This window comes from Arthroderma uncinatum (genome assembly GCF_011692745.1).
Source record: "Arthroderma uncinatum strain CBS 119779 chromosome Unknown scaffold4, whole genome shotgun sequence".
Taxonomy (NCBI): Eukaryota; Fungi; Ascomycota; class Eurotiomycetes; order Onygenales; family Arthrodermataceae; genus Arthroderma; species Arthroderma uncinatum.
The window spans coordinates 901,983-924,209 of NW_022983866.1; the positions used below are offsets into that span (position 1 = coordinate 901,983).

General features: G+C 50.5%; 8 protein-coding genes across 8 annotated transcripts; 4 read left to right on the forward strand and 4 right to left on the reverse strand.

Moving 5' to 3' along the window:
* Positions 1 to 163: 163 nt before the first annotated feature.
* On the forward strand, positions 164 to 682 carry GIQ15_05636 (RNP domain-containing protein; the record flags this gene model as incomplete). Its single annotated transcript, XM_033553053.1, has 2 exons — positions 164 to 232; positions 323 to 682. The coding sequence occupies 2 exons, from the start codon at positions 164 to 166 to the stop codon at positions 680 to 682; spliced, it is 429 nt and encodes a 142-aa protein (XP_033404197.1).
* Positions 683 to 2,109: 1,427 nt separating this feature from the next.
* On the forward strand, positions 2,110 to 5,143 carry GIQ15_05637 (E3 ubiquitin-protein ligase RSP5; the record flags this gene model as incomplete). Its single annotated transcript, XM_033553054.1, has 10 exons — positions 2,110 to 2,129; positions 2,214 to 2,236; positions 2,298 to 2,336; positions 2,406 to 2,511; positions 2,565 to 2,659; positions 2,764 to 3,958; positions 4,027 to 4,320; positions 4,377 to 4,514; positions 4,585 to 4,980; positions 5,044 to 5,143. The coding sequence occupies 10 exons, from the start codon at positions 2,110 to 2,112 to the stop codon at positions 5,141 to 5,143; spliced, it is 2,406 nt and encodes an 801-aa protein (XP_033404198.1).
* Positions 5,144 to 5,827: 684 nt separating this feature from the next.
* On the reverse strand, positions 5,828 to 7,034 carry GIQ15_05638 (alanine-glyoxylate aminotransferase; the record flags this gene model as incomplete). Its single annotated transcript, XM_033553055.1, has 2 exons — positions 5,828 to 6,887; positions 6,946 to 7,034. The coding sequence occupies 2 exons, from the start codon at positions 7,032 to 7,034 to the stop codon at positions 5,828 to 5,830; spliced, it is 1,149 nt and encodes a 382-aa protein (XP_033404199.1).
* A 91-nt stretch (positions 7,035 to 7,125) lies between these two features.
* Positions 7,126 to 8,562, forward strand: GIQ15_05639 (uncharacterized protein; the record flags this gene model as incomplete). Its single annotated transcript, XM_033553056.1, has 3 exons — positions 7,126 to 7,319; positions 7,575 to 7,859; positions 7,923 to 8,562. 3 exons carry the CDS (start codon positions 7,126 to 7,128, stop codon positions 8,560 to 8,562), a joined length of 1,119 nt encoding a protein of 372 aa, XP_033404200.1.
* Positions 8,563 to 8,991: 429 nt separating this feature from the next.
* Positions 8,992 to 11,851, reverse strand: GIQ15_05640 (NIF domain-containing protein; the record flags this gene model as incomplete). The annotated part of the gene is made up of 4 exons (XM_033553057.1): positions 8,992 to 9,134; positions 9,303 to 10,623; positions 10,793 to 10,930; positions 11,390 to 11,851. 4 exons carry the CDS (start codon positions 11,849 to 11,851, stop codon positions 8,992 to 8,994), a joined length of 2,064 nt encoding a protein of 687 aa, XP_033404201.1.
* Positions 11,852 to 12,226: 375 nt separating this feature from the next.
* Positions 12,227 to 14,247, forward strand: GIQ15_05641 (presenilins-associated rhomboid-like protein; the record flags this gene model as incomplete). The annotated part of the gene is made up of 6 exons (XM_033553058.1): positions 12,227 to 12,410; positions 12,517 to 13,044; positions 13,142 to 13,245; positions 13,318 to 13,651; positions 13,727 to 13,901; positions 13,989 to 14,247. The coding sequence occupies 6 exons, from the start codon at positions 12,227 to 12,229 to the stop codon at positions 14,245 to 14,247; spliced, it is 1,584 nt and encodes a 527-aa protein (XP_033404202.1).
* A 566-nt stretch (positions 14,248 to 14,813) lies between these two features.
* Positions 14,814 to 16,931, reverse strand: GIQ15_05642 (uncharacterized protein; the record flags this gene model as incomplete). The annotated part of the gene is made up of 1 exon (XM_033553059.1): positions 14,814 to 16,931. One exon carries the CDS (start codon positions 16,929 to 16,931, stop codon positions 14,814 to 14,816), a length of 2,118 nt encoding a protein of 705 aa, XP_033404203.1.
* Positions 16,932 to 17,922: 991 nt separating this feature from the next.
* On the reverse strand, positions 17,923 to 21,917 carry GIQ15_05643 (uncharacterized protein; the record flags this gene model as incomplete). The annotated part of the gene is made up of 4 exons (XM_033553060.1): positions 17,923 to 19,730; positions 19,791 to 19,901; positions 19,960 to 21,568; positions 21,621 to 21,917. The coding sequence occupies 4 exons, from the start codon at positions 21,915 to 21,917 to the stop codon at positions 17,923 to 17,925; spliced, it is 3,825 nt and encodes a 1,274-aa protein (XP_033404204.1).
* Positions 21,918 to 22,227: the final 310 nt, after the last annotated feature.

Sequence of the window (22,227 nt, forward strand, 5' to 3'; positions counted from 1 at the left end):
CTCCATCACTTTTTCAGAGGCCTTCAACGGTCAGCTCGATCACCACATAACCTCTTTACCTGCAATTTTGTTTTATTTTCCTAATATTAAAACCCCACCATTCTTTGATCTTTCTTATTTCCTTTCTTATTGCCTTATATTTCCTACACCTCCCCAGCCCATTATGGCGAGCACAACAGATGAGGTTGCTGAAGAGCATATGGTCAGCCATGAGAAAGGTGGAGATGATGAAGTAAACATACAACGCTCCTGTCTTCCCCATTCTGACCCATGGGTTATAGCTTATAGCGCGTTTGATTGATAGCTAACCGTTGTTTCTTAGGAAGAAATCGCCGCCATGAGAGAAAGACTAACGAAGATGGAATCTGAGGCGGCGAAACTGCATGAAATGCAAGCATCACTGGACCAGCAAACTGAGAACCTGCGGGAAGATAAGGAAGACATCGACGCGAGGAGTATCTTTGTCGGAAATGTCGATTATGCAGCGTCTCCAGAGGAAATCCAAGCCCACTTCCAAAGCTGCGGCTCGATAAACCGAGTTACGATTCTATTGGATAAATTTACTGGCCATCCAAAGGGGTTTGTCTCTCCCAACACACCTACCTGCCTGCTTGCCTGCCTACCTACGGATTCCGAACTCCTTCCCATTCCCCTAGAGTCCGATATTCTCGACCCTCCGTGATGACTTGATGCTGTTTATTTGTTTATCTTATCCACGACACAATTTTCTGGTGCTCTCGCGCTGCCTGGCAAGAGATGGGAGGACTAATGGTGCATTGCAGGTATGCGTACGTCGAGTTTAGCGAGCCTAGCCTTGTCGCGCAAGCTCTAGTCCTGAATGAGAGTCTGTTTCGTGGGAGGAACCTGAAGGTCAGTCCCGGTCGCTAACTGTAGAATACAAAGCTATGATACTGACTTGGATGATCCTGCTGCTATCAGGTCGTCCCCAAGCGCACAAACCTACCTGGGATGACGCGCGGGCGAGGTCGCGGACGGGGCCGTGGTGGTTTTGGCCGGGGTGGAATGCCTCCTCGGGGAGGATATCGAGGCGGCGGCTACCGGGGTCGTGGTAGAGGATATGCGCCATACTAAGGAGCTGCACCTCCAAATTGCAATCGCACGAAATGACAAAAGTGGAACTGCAGAGGCCTTTTTTGGTTTGAATTTTTTAAGTACCCGGAGTTTGGAATGGTTGTGTATGATACGACGGCGATAAGACTGGGGCAAAAACGCACTGCATGAAATCGACATTCAATCGGACCTTCTTTGCGGTTTATTCTACCTTTTTCCTCATCACCTTTTTTAACTTGGTGACCGGGGACAGGCTTCAGAATTCTACTTTCCTTGCTACCGTTTCATCTCATCAGAGCTGCTATTTACCGTAATTTCATATCGCCCTGAGCTTTCAGTCCAGCTACAGTTCTCAACGTTATCGAGCTGCCGGACGACTACTCTCACCCTCTATCCACCCATCTATCCATCTATCCATCTATCCATCTATATCATCTATCCATCTATATCATCTATATCATCTATATCATCTATATCATCTATATCATCTATATCTATATCTATATCTATATCTATATATCTATCTATATATCTATCTATATATCTATCTATATATCATGTTAGCGTTACGTCACATGGCCGGGCGCTAGTCCGTATCGGGAAGCCCTGGGTTGCAAGTTGTAGAAGAAAAGCGACTTCGACCTTGAACTGCTCGACTTCGACGATATAGAAGGCCGTCTGCTCCCCTGACGCTGCTCTTGCGGATGCTCTGCTGCGTGTATAGCTGGATGCTAAGTGCGTGGGGGGATTGCCACCAGCGCGACAACCCTGACCATTGGCTGGCCCCAGCACCACTTCCAGTGCTCAGCCTCCGTCTGCGCCTCTTCTCCATATCGGACGAGGTTACAGGTTACAGCTCGAGTCGAACCCATTCTCTCTCCCAACCGCGAGACGTCGTGCATTCACAGCTCTCGATCTTCCTGCTCTTGTTCTGTTGCGGGGTTGATGCTACGCTCCCAGCTCCCGAGGGTGATTTAGACGCCGTGAAGCCGGTAGACGGTGTCGCCAGTCGTGGGTCAGGACGACCCGTGAGCAAAGATGGGCTCCAACCTGCCAGCGTAAGTGATGGCCTTTTTGGCTCTGCCGGATGGCACCTCTCCCACTGCGTGAATCACTTGCTAACGCCGTCTACTTCTATCCAGGCAACCGAATCTTAGGGTCACCAGTAAGAGAGATAGATGCCCCGCGATACGTTTCGCCCTACTAACGCTTCCCCCTCCTTGCAGTCATTGCTGCCGATGGTTTATACAAACGCGATGTCTTCCGTACGTCTGGAACCTCAGAGCGGCCCCCTTTTTTTTCTTTACACGGAGGCTAATATGGGTATCTCTCAGGGTTCCCGGATCCCTTTGCGGTTGCAACCGTTGGCGGTGAACAGACCCATACTACGTCCGTCATAAAGAAGACCCTGAACCCATACTGGAATGAGATGTTTGACCTGTATGAAAACACCGGTTTCTCGTTCACCGAGTTATACACTAACACACGCCCAGGAAAGTCACGGAGGATAGCATACTCGCGATACAGATCTTCGACCAGAAAAAGTTCAAGAAAAAGGACCAAGGGTTCTTGGGAGTGATCAACATCCGTATTGGCGATGTTATTGACCTTGCTATTGGTGACGATGGTCCGTGATTTCCCAATCCATATGTTTGATGAAGAGACTTGCTAACCCGGCCCGGCTCTATCTAGAGATGCTTACCCGAGATCTAAAGAAGTCAAACGACAATCTTGTGGTTCATGGTAAGCTGATACTTAACCTTTCTACAAACCTCTCCACGCCCGTTCCGACGACGCAAAACGGAGCTACACGGCCGATCAACAACAGCAGCACTTCTACCTCACCTGCCCCCGCTGCTCAAATCTCGCCATCGGTTCCAACACCGCTGTCTGCCCCGCGGCCCAGCTCCACCGCTTTAGAGCCTCCGGTCAGCAGCTCTAGTTCTCATTTAACACCTTCACATCCTCCCCCAACGTCCACAGCCATGGCGCCCGTTAACGGTTCACCTCAACAACCCACGGTACCGGCTCGAGGAGGCAATATAAGCAGCTCATTTGAGGACAGCCAAGGTAGGCTGCCTACCGGCTGGGAGCGACGAGAGGATAACCTAGGCCGAACCTACTATGTGGATCACAACACCCGTACGACCACCTGGAATCGACCCTCGCAGAATTACAATGAGCAGACACAACGGACTCAAATGGAAGCCAATATGCAGATGGAACGTCGGGCCCATCGGAGTCGAATGCTTCCAGAGGATCGCACTGGCGCAAACTCGCCCGACTCGCAACAAGCTCAGACTCCGCCTACCACCGCCCCAACTGCGAGTGCCGTCTCCATGATGGCTAGTAATACCACTACTCCTGGAACTGGCGAACTTCCTCCTGGGTGGGAACAACGCTTCACTCCAGAAGGCCGCCCGTATTACGTTGATCACAATACACGAACCACGACATGGGTAGACCCACGCCAGCAACAATATATTCAGATGTATGGTCCCGAAACGGGTAGCCAGCTCACGGCGCAGACTGTCAATCACCTCGGCGCATTACCGAGTGGCTGGGAAATGCGCTTAACAAACACTGCCCGAGTATACTTTGTGGACCACAATACCAAAACTACTACATGGGACGATCCTCGGCTACCGTCATCTCTCGACCAAGGCGTGCCACAATACAAGCGTGACTTCCGACGCAAACTGATATATTTCAGGTCTCAACCTGGTCTAAGGATAATGTCAGGCCAATGCCATGTCAAAGTCCGACGTGGCGCTATATTTGAGGATTCTTTTGCCGAAATAATGAGACAAAGCCCCGCTGACCTAAAGAAACGTTTAATGATCAAATTCGACGGAGAGGATGGTTTAGATTATGGAGGCCTCTCAAGGTACGTTATCCCGATATATCCTTTTTGTTTGTAATCTGTGACGCGCTTGCTAATACCTGAGTATATAGAGAATTCTTCTTCTTACTTTCCCATGAAATGTTCAATCCGTTCTATTGTTTGTTTGAATATTCCGCTCATGATAATTATACCCTTCAGATAAATCCCCATTCCGGAATTAACCCTGAACATTTGAATTACTTCAAGTTCATCGGCCGTGTGGTTGGACTTGCGATTTTCCATCGTCGCTTCTTGGACTCATTCTTCATTGGGGCTTTCTACAAAATGATGCTAAGAAAGAAAGTAACTTTGCAAGATATGGAAGGTGTTGATGAGGATTTCCATCGAAATCTGACGTGGACCCTGTACGTGAATACCGTCAGTAATTTTATGCGCGCATTTACACTAACTTTCTTACCAGGGAGAATGATATCGAGGGTATCATTGAACTTACCTTTTCCATTGATGACGAACAATTTGGCGAGCGCAGGTCAATAGATTTGATTCCTAACGGAAGAAACATCCCGGTCACAAATGAAAATAAAAAGCAATACGTGGAGTGAGTTTATGCTTAAGTCCGTCAAACAGCCTATAGTTCTCAGGTTCTAATCAAGTTTCTCGCCTTACAGATTAGTGACTGAATGGAAGATTCAAAAGAGGGTGGAAGAGCAGTTTAATTCTTTTATTGCTGGATTCAACGAACTTATACCTGCTGACCTTGTCAACGTCTTCGATGAACGCGAGCTTGAGCTTCTCATCGGAGGTATTGCCGATATCCATATTGACGACTGGAAGAAACACACCGATTACCGTGGCTACCAGGAAGATGATGAAGTAATTCAGAACTTCTGGAAGGTCATAAGGGGCTGGGATGCGGAACAGAAATCCCGATTGTTGCAGTTCGCAACTGGAACATCGCGTATCCCTGTCAATGGTTTTAAAGACCTGCAAGGAAGCGACGGACCGAGGAGGTTCACAATTGAGAAATCAGGGGATATCAATGCGTTACCGAAATCCCATACTTGGTACGTCATTCCCTCCCAAATACAAAGGTGATCGATCCTACAGCCCACTAACCGTCAATATAGCTTCAACCGACTTGACCTTCCCCCATATAAATCGTATGAAGCTTTACAGAACAAGCTCACCATTGCTGTTGAAGAGACCCTCGGTTTCGGTCAAGAATAAACTAATTGCCCATTTCCTTGATTGCGCAAGGTCCAACTCAGGTTCAGATGTGGTCGGAGATAACTCAAGGGCCAAGAAACCTCATGTACAATTAGTATATAGGAAAGCCAATGATTTCACATTTGACCACGCTTTTTCTGTTAACCTCTTTGCCATTGTCATGCTAATTTTTTTTGGTGACCTCTCATTTTTCGCATAGTTGTTCAAATTCCGCTGGTTGGGTTGATTGACTTGCTTACGGATAGGTTCTATTGTGTCCATGAGAGGAATATATGTCCTATCCCCGTTCATCTGTGCGTGTTGACTTTATTTTTATTTATTTACAAGACTTATACAATGTTCCTCGCCCGCTTCAAACCCGTGATCAAACACCCTGAAGTTGAAGCGTTCGCTGGGGGCCTCTCCCCTAATTTATTTCACCCATGATTTTCGAAGTTAACCAAGGATTTAGATTCACAAGGGACGCCACCATTTATTATATAGTAGATAACAGTTCTACCTGCAGGCACAACGATAGATTAAACTTGATTTTTGAAGGCTAACTCGAAGGAAGTTGCACTGGATTGGTCTATCCAATTATAATTATAAGTAGCTAACCCTGAGGTTTTCGAATGTAACTATGCGAAAGGTGTTTTAAACTAGAAACTTCAACCCATCTAGACCTATCCATTTTTAATTCAAGGCTCACTTCTTCCCTTCTTCAAACACCTCCTTCAGAGCAGCAAGGGCTTTATCAATATCGTCGCGCTGGGGATCTGTCACGCTAACGCCCATGTGGCCGAATCGAATGTATTTAGAAGCGATCTCCTTGTGCAATCCACCGGCAAACACTAGGCCCTTCTGGAAGAGCTTTGGGAGGACGTCAGGTGGCGTCAAACCCTCTGGCAAACGAATGGCCGTCATGGCATTTGCTTGGTTCTCCTCCTTGGTTGCCAGCTGCTCGAGGCCCAGATCAGACACGGCCTTCTTCACCCGCTGAGATGCGGCTCGGTGCACCGCGAAACGGTCTGCAAGGGGCTTGGAGGTGATCTGGGTGAGTGAGGTATGCAGTGCGCGGACCAGTTGAGTGGCAGGGGTAGCAAAGTATGATGGCTTTCCTGCTTCGTAGTTTTGCATGATGGGCAGCCAGTTCTGGATCGAAGCGTAATAACTTGCTGGCGGGGAAGATCTGTTCTTTGTTCGGTCCATGGCACGGCCGGAGAGCATCAGGATGCTCAACCCAGGTGGGCAGCCGATGGCCTTCTGGCCAGCTGTGAGGACTACGTCAAGATCCCATTCGTCAAAGGCAATCTCCTCGCAGCCCACAGAGCAAACACCGTCGACGACTACCAGTGTGTTGGGGCTGACCTTTCGGACAACTTCCGTGACAGCCTTGATGTCGCTCAATACACCGGTCGAGGTGTCAACATGCGTAACGGTCAGGACCTTGTAGTCACGCTCCTGTAGAGCCTTTGCTATCTCCTCAAGAGACGGCCTCTCACCAATTGGGGCCTTCAACTGGGTTGCGTTCACGCCGTAAGTTTGTAGGCACGCGGCGAGGGAGTCACCAAAGTAGCCGGTATGGAGCACCAGGGCATTCTCACCACGCTCGACCAGGTTCGACGCAACAAAGTCCCAGCCAAGGGTTCCGGAGCCAGAGATCACAAATGGCTGTGAGGTCGACGCTTTGGTTTGGAACAACTGTCGAAGCAGGGTCAACGTTTCACCAAATATCTTCACAAACGCCGGGCCAACGTGGCTCTCGCTGCAGCAGCAGATATCAGCACCATGCCAGACAAGAGGACGGGACACAAACGACTCACGCATAGGTCGACATGGACTGCAGCACAGCATCGTCGAATTCAACTGGCCCTGGGATGAGGACGGTGGGATGGGGGGCTTGAGCCGACATGGTTGCAGCTGGATCTCTTGGTCTGTTCAAGAGCGAGCCTGGGTACGTTCGCTGGATGGGTTTATATTCAACGTCGTCTGGTTCGACTGAAATGCTCCTCTCGGTCGAGAATGGCGTGTTGAGTGCAGGCAGCGGGAGCTTCTGGTCGAAATGCCTGGAGATCAAGCTCAACCGCGGCTTTGCCTGTGAGGACGCCAGGACTCCGCTCGCCGCGGGGTACAGCCGAGTGGCGCGGAATGCAGCCAGCGTGGACAGCGAGGTGTATCCTGGCACTGCTTTGATGCTGTATATGTAGATACGACGGGGATATCTAGCTGGACGGCGAGGATGTTCGTCGTTGTTGACGAGATGGAGATGTTTTCTCCTTTGGGACGTGCCTCGGGAGTGTATAGTTAATCCGATCTGCCATCATCTACCATCTACCACTTCATCGCTACTATCTATCATCTACTATATTCATAATAATGCCGGACTAGCAGACATGGCGTCTCTGTCTCCCTGGGAGGTCTCGCTGTCGGCTCTGTCTGAACTGCTGTCCAGCTACGACACCACCCTGGCGCGTGTATACCGCAACAAGTTGACCGCGAAGACTAGAAAAACGGCGCCCAAGACGAAGCCTACAGGCAAGTCGATAGCCCAGGAGAACGAAATTGAAAACAAGTTGAAACTGTTCGTGGAGCTGGATGGCTGGCGGTATACAACTCTCCCTGTGATTCTGCGCGAACGAGCAGCCGACAACGAGGACAAGAAGAAGAAAGGAGGGTCACATTCTTCCAATGGCTACATTATCAAAGACGAGTTGGTCCGTTTGATGGACTGGAAGCTGTATGTTTCTTCTCGTCCTCGCTCTCTTTCAGGGTGGTTCTTAATTTTTTATAAACCCAACAGGAAACATGGCTCGTTTCGGCCTGCACTTATGGGCTTGATACGCTCAAATCAAGAGTCGCAGGTAGAGTCGGCCAGCAAGGACGCGTTCTCAAAGCTGGCGGAAGACTCTGCAACCGGAAAATTCCCCGAATCGAGCATGCAGCTGCTGTGCAAAAGCTTCCGTGGCGTTGGTCCTGCAACGGCGTCCCTGGTCCTCTCACTTGCACCACATAGTGACACCTACGAAACTCCGTTTTTCAGCGATGAGCTTTATTACTGGCTCTGCTTGGATTTGTATTCGTCCCCAAAACCAAAGCAGAAACAAATTCTCCCGAAGCTTAAATATAACATAAAGGAGTATACGGAGCTATGGGACGCATTCTCAAGGCTACGTCAGCGCATTGAGCGGCTGTCTGGAGAAGAGAAGGCCAGCAATGCTAGAATTGCCTTTTCGACGCAGGATATCGAGAAGATTGCATTTGTGGTAGGCCACCCTGAGGCAACCGGCCCCGACAGAGATGACTCTAAAGTACCGTCAAAACCGGACGACCAGGGGGATGCGCCCTCAACGCCATCATTGCCAACAGATGCAGACCCGGAGACGACGGCCGAGAAAGATCAAGGCAGGCGTACTCGGAAACGAAAAAGACAGGGCCCGTAGGTGTACATATCACTGTTGAGCTACCTAATTGGATATATAAGATTATTGCGTTGAGCCATTAAAAAGGGACCTCTGGCAGTAGATTTATATGCTCTATAATTCATTGGAAGCCAAGAAACGAGAAGGTAATAATAATTAGTGGATCTAGTGATATTACAACTGTACAATTCTGCCTGGTATTTATATGTTTCCAGTAGAACAAAGAACATAGCTCAAAGCAAGGGGTAAGATACAAAGTAGTAAAGAATCAGGGGAAGAGGAGCGCCGTGCCCAATGCCACTCACCACAGGAGTCTTTCTATCAAAGAAATGAGGAAAGGCAAGAACGAAAAGTAGAAACATATAGGTACCAAGGCATTGCCCAACTATGCTATTGGAATGCTAGTCCCGTTAGCTTTGAATAGGGGACTGTTCATACAACAGAAGCCAGCTAACTTCCCGCCTCGCCTCGTCGAAGTGCCAGCAGTGCCCGAACGTCCGTTACGTGCTGCATCGCCTCCAGGATAGGGATGAGGTGGAGAAGATCGTTATCGGTAGGGTCATTGATCCAGCCTTCAATAGGAATTGCATTATCTGTTATGGTCAAGCTAGGTTAGCTAATAGCACATTGGAAATATGAAAGATTCAAGAACCATATGTCTAGAAACGGCGGGGGGTTATAGGAGTAATATCGAGCGTGCGAGATAGTACCTTCGTGAAATATATAGCTCATTGGACTATTATCCAAAATCATGACTTTACTTAGATCTGGCTCGACCGAGCTAAGATCCTTGATATAGGCACCGTTCCTTATAGTGCAATGCTGGCGATAGTATCTACTGTGGAAATATTTGCGCTCCTGCTCTAGCCAGTCAATGACTGGATCAGCATATTCTTGAACACTGGCAGTGAAAACCACTAGTTTATACCATTGACAGACTTTGCGTAGGAAAGCGTCACAGTGAGGGCGTTTGTGAACATAGTATAGAATAGGATGCTGCGGGCCAAGTATGGTAGGCGACGCTCCGGGCCCGGCTGAAGTGGCCATTGGTACGGAGAGCTTAACCTCGACCATATGTCCGCTCGACATGCGCCCGCCCTTTGACAGAGAGTGGATTAGGGTTTCGTCAAGATCGAGGATCAGGGTCTTTTGAGGAGACCGAGACGGGGGAGCACCGAATAGATAAGATGGCTGGCGGCGGGGGATTAACGGTCTAGGAGGAGTAGGCGCATGGGGGTATCTTGTGAGTTTCCGGACAGCGGGAGACACGGGCGATTTCAGGCTATCGGCCACAGGGCTGCTATCCATATCATTGCGACGGGAGGATTTGGACCTTGTCTGTTGCCTTTGCTCGCGGTTCTGCTTACTTTCATTCTGTATCTTAATCCTAATAGAGCGCCTAGGCGTTCCTTCGTCGTTATCCGTCGTGGCCAAACTAGACTTCCTTCTTGAATGGCGGTTGCGCACATCAGGTTCACCCGAAAGGGACCGATCAGTCTCGGACTCTGACGTATTTGAGTAGATGGACTCAGATGACAGCGAGTTCTGCATTTTTTGAGGACCCCTATAGCGGGTTTTCGAACCCTTGTCCAACCCACGAGAATTTCTCCCCTGGTCTGTATTCGGAGAGTTATTCTTCCTACCAGCTTGACGCAACGACCGTAGTGGTTCTAGAATCGAAAATTGGCCGTCACTGCCGCGAAATCGGCGGCTCACATAAACAGCAGGAGAGGAGAAGATGGATAGTATAGTCTTTAGCGTTTCGATAAGGGCGTCGAAGAATTGTTGTGTAATAGGGAGTATCATCCCAGCCGAGCCCGACCTCTGCAGCTCCTGCGCGAGGGCAGGTTTCTGGTCAGCGTCTTCCGTCAAGCGGGAAAAGGCATCTTGCTCCTCGTCTTCGTCGAGTGCGCCGTCAAGCTGCTTTGTCTGGTTTATATTCCCTTCGCTGTAGGATCGGCTGGCCGCCAGGTCACCTCTGGGGTTCGCGATGCCGTCCTGCGAACGAGAGCGGGCTCGCGGCGAATTGTTCGCAGTGGCCTGGCCGATGACTCTCGAAGAAAGGATATTCAAAGAGTTCATCTTCCGGCCTCAGCCATGCGATATTAGGAACGGCAAAGAGTGGTAGTTTTTGCGCAGACTTTGGAGGAGCGGGCGAGCAGGGTCAGGTCAGCGCAGAAGGGCCTCCGGGACGGGCAACGCAAGAGTCAAGCTGTGCAGCTGGCTGATATACAAGCTGGAGGCTGTTTACCGTCGTCAGTCCAGGGCGCCAGTCGGCGGCGGCGCAGGGCGAGGGAGGATGGCCGGTCGTGAGGGATTGGGGAGAGGAGAGGGGCTTCTCTTGCTTGGGGTTGAGGTCAACAAGAAAGTCGGCGTTCCGATCCTCGCGCTAGCTTCAACGGCGCCATCCTTGCCAATAGATGCTATACAAAGATGTAGATGTGATGTAGATGTGATGTAGATGCGATGTAGATACAGATGTAGGTGTAGATACAGATGTGATGTAGTGTCTATGCGGGTCTCGATATAATAACAGTTGTATTGCTGGACATGTATAGAGCTATTATTACAGCATGCCTCCAGACAAGCACCATAGAGTGCTGCATAAGGCACCCGCGGTGGCTAGGTAAACCGTAACAGATGCATTTCAAGCGTAGTATCCATGAAATCGCCTGCATGACGTTGGTCTGATACAGTTGCCGCCGGTGTGAGAGGCGCACCGGGTCGTCAGGTCATTGATATCGTTAAAGTCGTGAAGCTGTTGCAATGCTGCCAACATAGAGACCCTCCAACAATATCTCCTGGACCAGCAGCAGCAGATACAAACCTGGCCTGGCTAGAGATGTACGCCCTCCTCAGGTCCGTCGTCCTGCCCCTCGAAACGACCAGGGCTGCCCATCACGCCGTTGGATCCTTCGTTGGCTTGCGAGCTCGCTGGAGGACCATCATGCGAGAGGCCCTGACCGTCCGCAGAGGAGCGTTCACGTCCAGCCGTTTCAGCCTCTTCGTCCTCGAGATTACTCGCAGGCTCCGGCCACTTCTCGCCTCTCCTTTCCAGCTCCAGCTTCACGAGGCGAACCCTCTCGCGCATGCGCCCGATCACGACTTCATTCTCAGCCACAGCCTCTTCACATTCTGTCTCTCCGTCAGGCGATTCTTGGATAAACCTCCGTAGCTCGAGGTTGGAGCGCTCCAGGTGTGCGGTCGAGTTCTCTACCTCTGCGATCTTAGCAAAGACTGATGAGAGCGGGAGGTCTTGTAGGGCCTCTGCAAAGGCTGCAGGATCGATCGGCCGCGACTCAGCAGACATCTTTGATTCTTCTCTTCTTCTCTTCTCTTTTTCTTCTTCTTCTCTCGTTTACATCTTCTCTTGTTGTTTTTATTCACGAAACGCGGTTGGTCTTATCGGTCATGTGATCTAATCTGATAAGAAACGGCCTTTTTGTCCAAAAAGACGAAGATATAAAGATACAAAGATACAAATACAAAGATCAAGCGGTTGTCGAGTTTCAGGCGCAAGGAGCAGGAGTCTTGGTGCACCGTAGCTCTGTTCTTACTACCGAGGGTCTACGTTGGCCTCCTCAATTGAAAGCGAAGCCGCCAGTATCTAGCCTCGGAGAAACGTCTCTCGCATAACTAGGTATTCATTCGACCGCCAGGAGATGAGCAATGCTACCACGATAGCATGGCGAGCTCCATGTCGCTGGATTCATACGCCTTCTCGACCTTCTGCCCTCCAGTCGTCGCCTCTAGCTCAGCTGCGCCTCATATACCCTTCGTCAACACAGCCATTGCAAGCCATACGATGTGCATCTACGAAGTCGTCGAGTTCAAGGACTGGCAGTCAACGGGCATATCCTCCGGCACAGGTCCATCGCACGCATTCTCGCTCCTTTCATAATTCGCACACCTCGCCCAGTCGTCGCTCGCCACAGAGCGGTCCCAAAAGTCGAGAACATGGAGCTGTGTTCCTAGAGCGTGATCTGCCAGCTCCTCAGATCGCCCAGATATTCGGCACGGCCACCATTTCCGCAAAGCAAGGAAACCGAATTCTTCGAGCTATTCAGGAGCAACGAGTATCAGGGATCATTGATCTCCCATTGCCTGCTGATATCGCCCGAGCCGCACCTCCACATATTATCAATGGAGGCCTTTCATGGCTGCGGAGCGCCCACCCCATGGATGAGGAAGCAGCTATTCTGGCAAGAATTGAAAGAGAGGAACAAGAAGAAGAAGATAGGTTGATACGGCGTGCAGAGGAGCTTGGTATCTACAAACCACAAAGTGGGAGGTTCGGTGCCACAACCGTCAAAGAGGGAGATGTGTACGGAAGTAGTATACTTGAAGAAGTCAGGAAAGAAAATATGAAAACTAGCAAGCAAACTGAGGAGAAAAAGAGACAGGAGTGGCTTGACGGTGAAGCTAAACGGACTGAAGAGCTTCAAGCACAGGCGAGAAAGTTCAAAGACATACAAAAGTTTGAGCCGCAAGAGCTTACAGAGGGTGAGTACCGCTTGTTTTCTATTCTCTTTTCCTATCCTACAGAACCTCTACCTGATCTGCTATACCTGTTGTGTATCGCATTAACTGGCTTCTGTAGCTCGTCCGCGCGCAGACCCTACCGTACGCCCAGCCCTAGCCTGGATTCAACAACAGCACTTGAGAGCAACTGCAACTGATGGTGATGCGTCGAAACTTACAACGGTTAGTACCTTAGATTTTATGCGTATTCACTCTACCATTTTGATGGTTCCACAGAGCTGACTCGTTGCTTAGGCACGGCGCATCCTCCCATCGCTTGGTGTCGTTGCCTTAACCCTTGGGCTATGTTATCTATATTCAGAAACATATGAGGAGCCTAAACGTGAACAAAGATTATGGTCAGATATTCGACCTGCTGCAGCAACTGTGGTAACTTTGGTAGGCTTGAATGTAGGAGTATTCGTGCTTTGGAAGTTCGTTCCTCCTGCATGGCGACTCCTCAACAGGTACTTTGTCAGTGTCCCCTGCTATCCACACGCTGCTAGTGTGGTTGGTAGCGTATTCAGTCATCAACAGTTCCGCCATCTCGGCTCAAATATGCTGGTACTATGGTTTATTGGGATGAGATGTAAGGCTTCCCTACTTTGGTCCTTCTGGGGCCCTCTTCTCCTACCCAAATAACTACCTTGCTAACAACTTCTAGTGCACGAGGAAATTGGCCGAGGCGATTTTGTAGCGGCCTATCTTTCCACTGGTGCCTTTGCAACATTCGCGTCCTTTGCTGTCCGTGTTCTATCAAACAACTTGAGCGTTTCGTCACTCGGAGCAAGTGGAGCAATTTCTGGCATAGTTGCAATGTGGTGTATAATTCATTCAAAGTAAGTAAAACCAATTCCCTTGTTTGCCTCTAGGGTTGTACTCCAGCTTCAGCCGTAGCTACCATTCAATCTAACGTCTGCCTTCAGTGATAAACTCACAATTGCCCTGTTGCCGAGCGATTGGCAGGATAAGATATCGGCCTCGGGCTCTACATTCTTGTGCGCAATAATTCTTGTGGAGCTACTAAATTTTGTACCGGCGTTCCGCATGTTTGCAGTTGACTTATGGTCTCATCTAGGCGGATACGCGGCTGGTATAGTTCTCGGTTTGCTGTGGAAGGACAAGAAAGAGCGTGAGCGGAGAAATAACCCTCCTCCTACCTGGCTGAAATCATTTGGATCCTGAATGAATATGTATTTAACTCCTGTATTTGTATAAGTTTTTTTTTCACTCAATATGGTTGTTAATATATAACCAACCCGGCCCCGTGATACTATAAACAGCTTACTGGAAATTTCTCTTAATAGGCTTGCATAGCTAAGATATCTAATAAACCGATTTAGAACGTGATTGACATGTATATATGAAATAGGATAGAACTAGGCGTGATGTAAATAGGATAGCAGCATGAAACAATATCAATAATTAGCTCAGCCGGCTCATAGCTAAAGCTACGAGCTGATGCCCGGGAGAGGAATAACTGGATAAAAGAATACAACCACTGTTTAACAGCCAGAGCTTAGGGGAATAAACATAACGCGTTACAAATAGGATGGGGCATTACTTTGAGAAAGAGATAGAAGAAGAGGGCTACCGATTTCGAAAGCTCGGTAAACTAGGCATCATCCCTTAGCAGCGGAATGGTTTACCACATGGGTGGGAATTTCTCATACGAAATCACTCAGCACGGGCGGGGGCAATCAGAGGTGGAACTATAGAAGATAAAATGAGTTGAGTTAGCGGCTAGAAGGTCAAACGTGGTGGCGATGAGGAGTAATATAGCAAAGCACGTAGTGCCGTGTAAGCTGGGAGGATCGAAACATACCACTGAATCCATATCCCTCTGTCTTCCCTTCAATATCGGCAGGGTCGATTTCAACGCGAATGGCTATATCTAGCCCGCCGGCCTTGCCCGTCACATTGCTCACGCCATCAGAAGAGCGGTACTTCGTTCCAGCATCTTGTTCTCCTGGATGTAGGGGATCGTGCCCGTCCTTTGGCGCCTTGGATAACTCGGCTTGTTCACCTGAAGCCACGGGGTTATTCGCCGGGGCAGTGACTTCAGTGATGCAGGCATAATTACGAGACGGCATCGTCACCTTATTGGACGCAGAGGACTTATCCTTTCCGCCCGGCTGCTCGTTGAAGATCTTCATGAGAGTTTCATCAGTATGGCGGTCGAGGTGGTGGATTTTGTTCCTGCTGGCAAGGAGATTGGCAACGGCCTTTGGCGGAGGCTTGTTGGTGATGGCACTGCTGATAATGTTGATCATATATTTTGGGTCATTATCAATTGGGACCTGGTCCTTGACTCTAGAGTAGAATCGACCAACGGCTGCCAGGTGGACATCACCGCCGAGGATGGTAACACGGACAGAAAAGCGGCTGGATAGCTGCTGTAAGCGCTGGATCAGATTTCTTCTCTCAGATTTATGCTGTCGCGCAGTGTAGTGGTCATCCAGGTCATCGAGAAGATCCACCTGGCCATCGAATTTGTTGAAGAAACTGCCGCCCCAGCCAAATCGTTTGTTTAACAAGCGGATGGGAGTGATAAGCGGGGAGGAGAGGATGTTCTCCAACCAAGCAAGGCGAGGATAGGCAATCGGGACACCAAGTAGGAGAATCAAATGCTTTATTTCTCCATTCGCGGCGGCGAACTCTCGTTTGAGGCGGGCAAAAATGGCATCGTAGGTCTCCGGGTAGTTGACCTGGTGGCGAGTTCGCTCGGTGCGTGCATCAATTCCTGCAAACGCAATGCGCTTTCCGAGTCGCATGTAGAGATTTCTACTTGTTTCCTCGACATATGGACCCGGCTTGGAACCGACTATCCAGCTTGGTTCATCCTGGGTCTCCTTGTAAACGTAGCTGTTTTCAAGCTGGCGTTGGTCAGGCCCAGCAGTGCCACCGGAAGCCTGCATTGTCTGGGGAGCGTCTGTCGTGAAGGTCGACACTGGAGGGGCGTTGTGGTGCTGGAATAGGCAGTAATACTTGAAGGCCACGCCTCCAAGACCGCGGAAGACAGCACATCTCATGAAATGATCCGTGTAGGAGCCGAATCCGTCAATGATATCATGATCATCCCAGATATTGATCTGGGGGATCTGGGCGTTGGCGGTTGCAAACGGCTCTGTCCCGTACCACTTTACGTAGTTCTTGAAGTAGAATGCATCGCACTCCTCCCTCAGGCTGTTTGGAAACGGATGCGCCCGTCTCCTGTGAGGGTTCGAGATATCAGTCCACTCCTTGAGCGGGCCCTCTGTACGGACGGAATCGTTATATATCTGATCACCGCCTCCGATCATCACATGGAAGGGTCTTTGCGCGTGAAGTCGAAGGACGTCGTGCCATAGGAGAGGGCCCTGCCAATGGCCGAGATCCGTGCCGACGGAGAAGCCATTGCAGGAGTGGAACATGATGCGCATCGATTCCTCCACGGAGGGCACGATGAAGTTCCATGAGGTCATCGTATGCTTCTCATCGACATGCCGGAAGCCTGGAATGGTATACTGCCATCGAGCTTCGTAGCTCTCCATGGGAACAGTAAGACGGAAGCGCCAGAAGGCCGAAGTAGGGTTGGCAAACAACTTGACGCCGTCGACCGTCGGCTGGACACCGCCAGCACCATCGATCGGGCCCTGGACGTTCGAGACTGGGCCGAGACATTGCAATTGCAACACGGGTGGCTGCTCGCACGGCTTTGTAACTATGAGGACACTTCCGTTCCAGGACTGACGGGAGTTTCCATCGGCGCCCATATGCTTGTAGTTCAGCAGCGGGCCACAGAGGACCTCCAGGTTGCCAGGCTCCTGCACAGCGACATTCCCGCCAGCGATGTTTCCATCGCCGGGTTCAGTACCATCAGGGCGCATGTGGCTAGCTAGACATCACCGTTACTCCTGTCAGTACAGAGCTCATTGACGCGACAGAGGGGAGGGAGAGCGCACTTGGGTCGATGGGCTGCGGAGCGATATTTGTTGTGGCTGGGTGCTGAGACGCGGCCAATTGAGTGGCTTCCATTACGAATCAAGTCGCGCTCCTCGAATCTACAGCCTCTGGAGGACAAAGACGGTTGCGATAGAGCGGCTGTGAGGATTGCGCCAGGCCGAGAGAGCTTTCGAGAGCTTCCTGGAGGGCAGGTCAACAAAGCAGGCTACGGGCGAGCTAAGTACGAGGACGCGAAACTGAGGCTGAAAGTGGCGAGGGAGCGCGCACAGTTAGCTGCAAGCAGGTATTCGGTACAGAGTACGGAGTACAGGGTACTTTCGAGCTGTTGCAGAAAAAGAAAGGTGAAGGCGCTGTGATGCGATCGGAGGTTGGACAGACGGCGGATGGAGAGGATGTTCGATGGAGCTTGAAGGTCGAACCACAGTTGGTGGAGCCCCTGATATACCAGGTTTTGCTCCCTGCCATACTCCGTGCTCTACTCCCAGCAATTACTCAACGATAGATATCTACGGATAGACGATGGACAGACAGGCTCAGTAGCCGTGATTCATGGTGTATTCATGGTGTATTCATGATGTATTCATGATGTATTCATGTGGTATAATGTATTCATAATGGTAGTGCATAGGATATCGGTAAAGCAGCAAAGGGAATGAAGGATCCTTGCAGCAAGGGTTCGCGCTCCCTGGATCCCTGTGGACGGACAGTTTGCCAATATCATTCGACAGGCGAGAGCAACAGCTTGGGTTCAAGCCACAGCGCATGATCCACACCTCGTATTGCGAGTCTGCGCCGCGGGAGACGGGATGCTGCATAAGCCGGGGCGCATCTGTATCTGGACACATCGCCATCTCGTCATTCATCACAGAGGGTTGAGGTCGGTTGCTCGTTTCATCGTGTAATTACTCCGTTAGATCAGTCCACCCACACCAGGACCCCCTTTCCATCCGTTTTCATGCCCTCCGTTGGCAGCACATGGAGCGTTTTGTTGTAGTACGAATCCACCACGACCAGCTGCGGCTGTATCCACGTCCCTCTCCGAGTCGCCAGGAGACTGTACTGCACCGTGTGCCGGCTTAGAGGAACCAGCTGCACGGCGAGTGACTTGGGCCCGCTGAACGCGAACTGGTCGCTGGCCTCCATGGTCAGACTAAACGTCAGGAAGTGCATTGACGGGTTTTCCAGCGTGTAATTTATCTGAATCAGCCCAGGAAGGCTGGTCGGCGCCGCTGGAGATGCGAGCGCGCGTGGTTCGCTCATCGGAATGACGAAGCGCGGGATAGCCAGGGACGTTGTCGCTTCCCCTGGAGGAAGAGACACATCTGGCGGCGTTGACTCGGGTGTATCCGTTATGGAAACGCCGTGCTGGTTCCCCCGACGCCATCTAATATCCAGCGTGAAAGTTAGGGCCGTTGACTGGCGATCGTCTACCGCAGGCCGTTCTACGTCGACAACGAAGTCCGAGTTCTGGGGTTCTTCTGGCCGGATGCTTCTCCGCTTAGGCTTGTTGCTTTGCTCTGCGGTGATGGCACAAACCTTCCCTGCTACCGTGCTCACCACCCTCAGCGTGACATCCTCTATGACAAGAGGCTCCTGTGCAAAGGACATCAACTTCGAATGGACTAGCCACCGTTGTTGCATGTTAGTCCGCGGGCCCGCTCCCTCGTCGGAACTTGTCGTATCATCGAAATGGAAGAAATCCGGCCACGGGGTCGGATGTAATCGGGGAAGGAATTCGTAACTTGCTTCAAATGGCTGGATAAATGGCAAGTCTAGCGATATTGTCTTGGATATTGGAGTTTCCGGGTCGGAGTTGAGATGATAAAACGCGCTGATTTCTAAATCATATTTTATCGGATGGGGTGTCTCGATAACGACTGCTGGCAGGATGGTATGTTCGGCTGGCCCTAGTTTGGCAACGTTGCGCCTAATAGTTTGGGTTGTGATGACTGGTATACCAGGAGTCGCTCCCGCTGATTCCGACATATCTTCAGTGTGATCCAGGCAATCGACGTCGTCCAGCCAACTGATTGTGGCAGGAGATTCAGAACGGCTACTAAGCTTCACTTCGATGACGATTGTCGCTGTTTCATCCTCATTATTGTCCAGCCTGACATTTAACCCGGCTTTCTCACCCAAATAGTACATATCGCGTAGGCCAGGAACCGAAATCAGTACTTTTGGTGGTTTGGGTAGAATCTGGCAGGCCAAGGGGTCCCTTTCTTTTCCAATTCTCCTCGCAACGACACCATTTTTCCCCTTCGCCCACCACCGAGGTTGCTGGCGGGAATGGTCGACGGTAGTGTAGGAGAGGTCAAATTTATCATCTTTCACTACCAAAGTAATTGATGCGACCCGAACATGGCCTGCCTCGCGTGGGGTCAAAGTTAGGGTGACCGCGCTCCTCTGCCCAGGGGAGAGTGCCAGATTTGCAGTCCCTCTCATCTCCGGGTAGGCTGTTGCTGAAGCTTGGCCGCCGGAGGGGATTGATACCGCATCGCCCAATATTATAGATGATAGCGTATGGGAACATTCAGATGCTGGTGTCGCGTCGGCATCAGCAAGTATTCTAATTGGAGATAAACCACCCTCGAAGGTGATTTTCACCTCGCTGAGGTATATCGGCGCCGAACTTTTGTTGCTATCTGATTGGAGCACAAGTTGGCCTTGAAGGGGCTCCCCAACGTTTCCTCGTGAGGAAATGAATAGGAAAGAACTCGAAACTGAGGTGAACTGGTAAGCCAAAAGCCAGCAACAAAGTGGATAGATAACAGCTCACTTACTGCAAGAGGTAACCTCTTCATCCCTCAAAACTATAGTAGGCCTTGCGTCCTGAGCCAAAACGTCATATTTTTGATGTATATCATATTTCCAGTCAGGTCGGTTAGTAAAACCTATAGCTGCGTTAGTAATTTTAACGAATAACCGTTGATAAATATAAATATCACTTACTCTTATTCATTAATTCCCAGTCTATACGGTAAATAGTCTCAACGTCGCTGCAGCGCACTGCGCATTCGCGTAGTAACCATCCACATTCTTCCATCAAACTCCACCACCCTTCCTCCCTCCAAGAAAGTAGAAGCCATAGTGGGCGTAGGACCTGGATGGCATCAGTCCAAGATTCGAGACGGACATACTCTTTCGCCATGTCGAATTTCTGCTTTTCAACAGCACGGAACTGGCCTCTCTTGGCGAATTCTGCTACCGACCCTTCAAGATACCCCAAAATTTGTTTCGAGTACTTAGCTCCCGGTTGGTCAACAATGGGGTACTCGTTATGAGGCTCAGGGGCCTGGTATGTATCATAGACATTCGACCAGGCTTTCCGTTGTGATCCTGAAGGCTGGTCTGGGGGTAAACGATCCTCCTGCGGTATTTTCTCAGCGAGGAGTCTTCGACGTGCAGTATGCTTGGCCGCGCGACTTAACCAGTAACCACGATGGTGGAGGAAATCCCATGGAGACACCCGTTCTCCTGATACCACTGCCTTTTCAGACATAACGTAGATCGATTCACCTGTATGTTCAGCCGCATCCAGAGGGTTCCCGTGTCCTGTAAACATGGAAAGATGGGCGCGATCTAGCAACTCTGCCATCACTAGAGACCAATTCACTTCCCACGCTTCCCATCCGTAATTACTAGTTCCTTTCCCTTGGCGGTTGACAACATCCTGAATTCGTCTTCTATGCGCGTTCCAGAATTGGACAGCAGATGTTGTCTGTTCCACCCACAAGTAGCACCGGAGGATTCGCATAGCAAGTACGTCCGCAAGCATGCGCGCATCATTGAACTTTGGACTCCATCCAGCAATTGATCCAAACACTTCCTCCCCGAAGAGTAGATCATATGCGCTCTCATAATTACGGCCGGCCGCGTCCATCTCCTGGCGAAACTCTGCAAAAACACCCAGTTTAAATTCATAGCGAACATTCCATCCCTGAAGCGATAGAGTCTGGGACGTCCCGCTTGTCGGCGGCGATGTTGGTGGGGGGATACTACTCCGATTTCGTTTCCGTCGAGTGTGCTTTGAGAGGTCTCTGTAATATTCGACGGCTGGGCCCTGTAAGGCGGAGATTAAAGATTTTACGAATCTCTGGATATCAACTGGGTTGGGGTTCGGTTGAAGAGTAAAAACGTTCCTGGGATCCAAACCAGTGGCCTTTCTAATACTTGAAATGCGGTAATTGGCATCATCTCGAAGCGGGCCGTCTTCAAACAAAAAGACGACAACAAATCGGGTCTTATACTCTGATTGAGCCCAGTCCCTTTTTAGACTATTGATCTCTATCTTCAGCTGGTTGTCTTTGAGGGATGCCATGTTTGTGTCAGTGGTGAGAGGGAAGAAGTTGATGAACGCTGCAGGAACGAGGGATCGGTGTTTAGTGATCCATTCCGGCGTGATGATGCCATCTGGAAAGACCTCAGACCCCGGAGTCAGGGGAGAGAGCGGCGAATGTAGCACGAGAGGAGCGCCCAATCCCTTCCCAGAGCCCAGTGTGGTGTCCGCGGCAGTAGGTATCGACGGTCTGGCAGCCTTTTGCGGGGGGAGCGTGTACGTCTAGCAAGACCGGTTAGCTGTAGTATGAAGATATGGGAGTATAGCGACCTACCCTCCCAGCTCTCCGAATCCTAAATCCCACCCCGTTGGACCTGTGGCTGAAATATCTCGAGTTCCATGGCCAGTCCGAGGCATCCTCCGCGAGCAACGCACTCAGCAATCCGTCCGCAGTGGCACCAGTAATGAGCGGGAAATCCGAAAATATGCGAGCTCCGCCGTCTGTAGAGCCCGTCGCCTCTGGATCTGCGAGCAACGGCAGCCGATCTTGCGAGCTCTGGTCTGGGCTGAGGCCTGATAGTATAACAAGCGGGAGGTTGTGGTCAACGTAGCTCGCGGGAAACGCATCCATGGCGCTCGGCCGGGCTCAGGAGCCAGGTTATCTCAGTGATGATTCGCTTTCGTCTCTCGTCCCTGAAGGCCCCTCCGTCTAATTAAGCCGTAAACTCCGTATAGTGGGAAGCTCTATATCATGTCGCTACCTCTCGAGATCGAGCAGCATATTGTCCTCCCTTTTTTTTTTGGTCAAATCAAAGGCCCTGGCGCAGTGATTGGACGCATGCTAGCATAACCCCTGGCACGCTGAAACGCTGGACCTCCCGGAAGCTGCTCCGAAATGCAGATGTTCAAGCCATCCAGAGCTGTGTCCGTCTTGCTTCTTC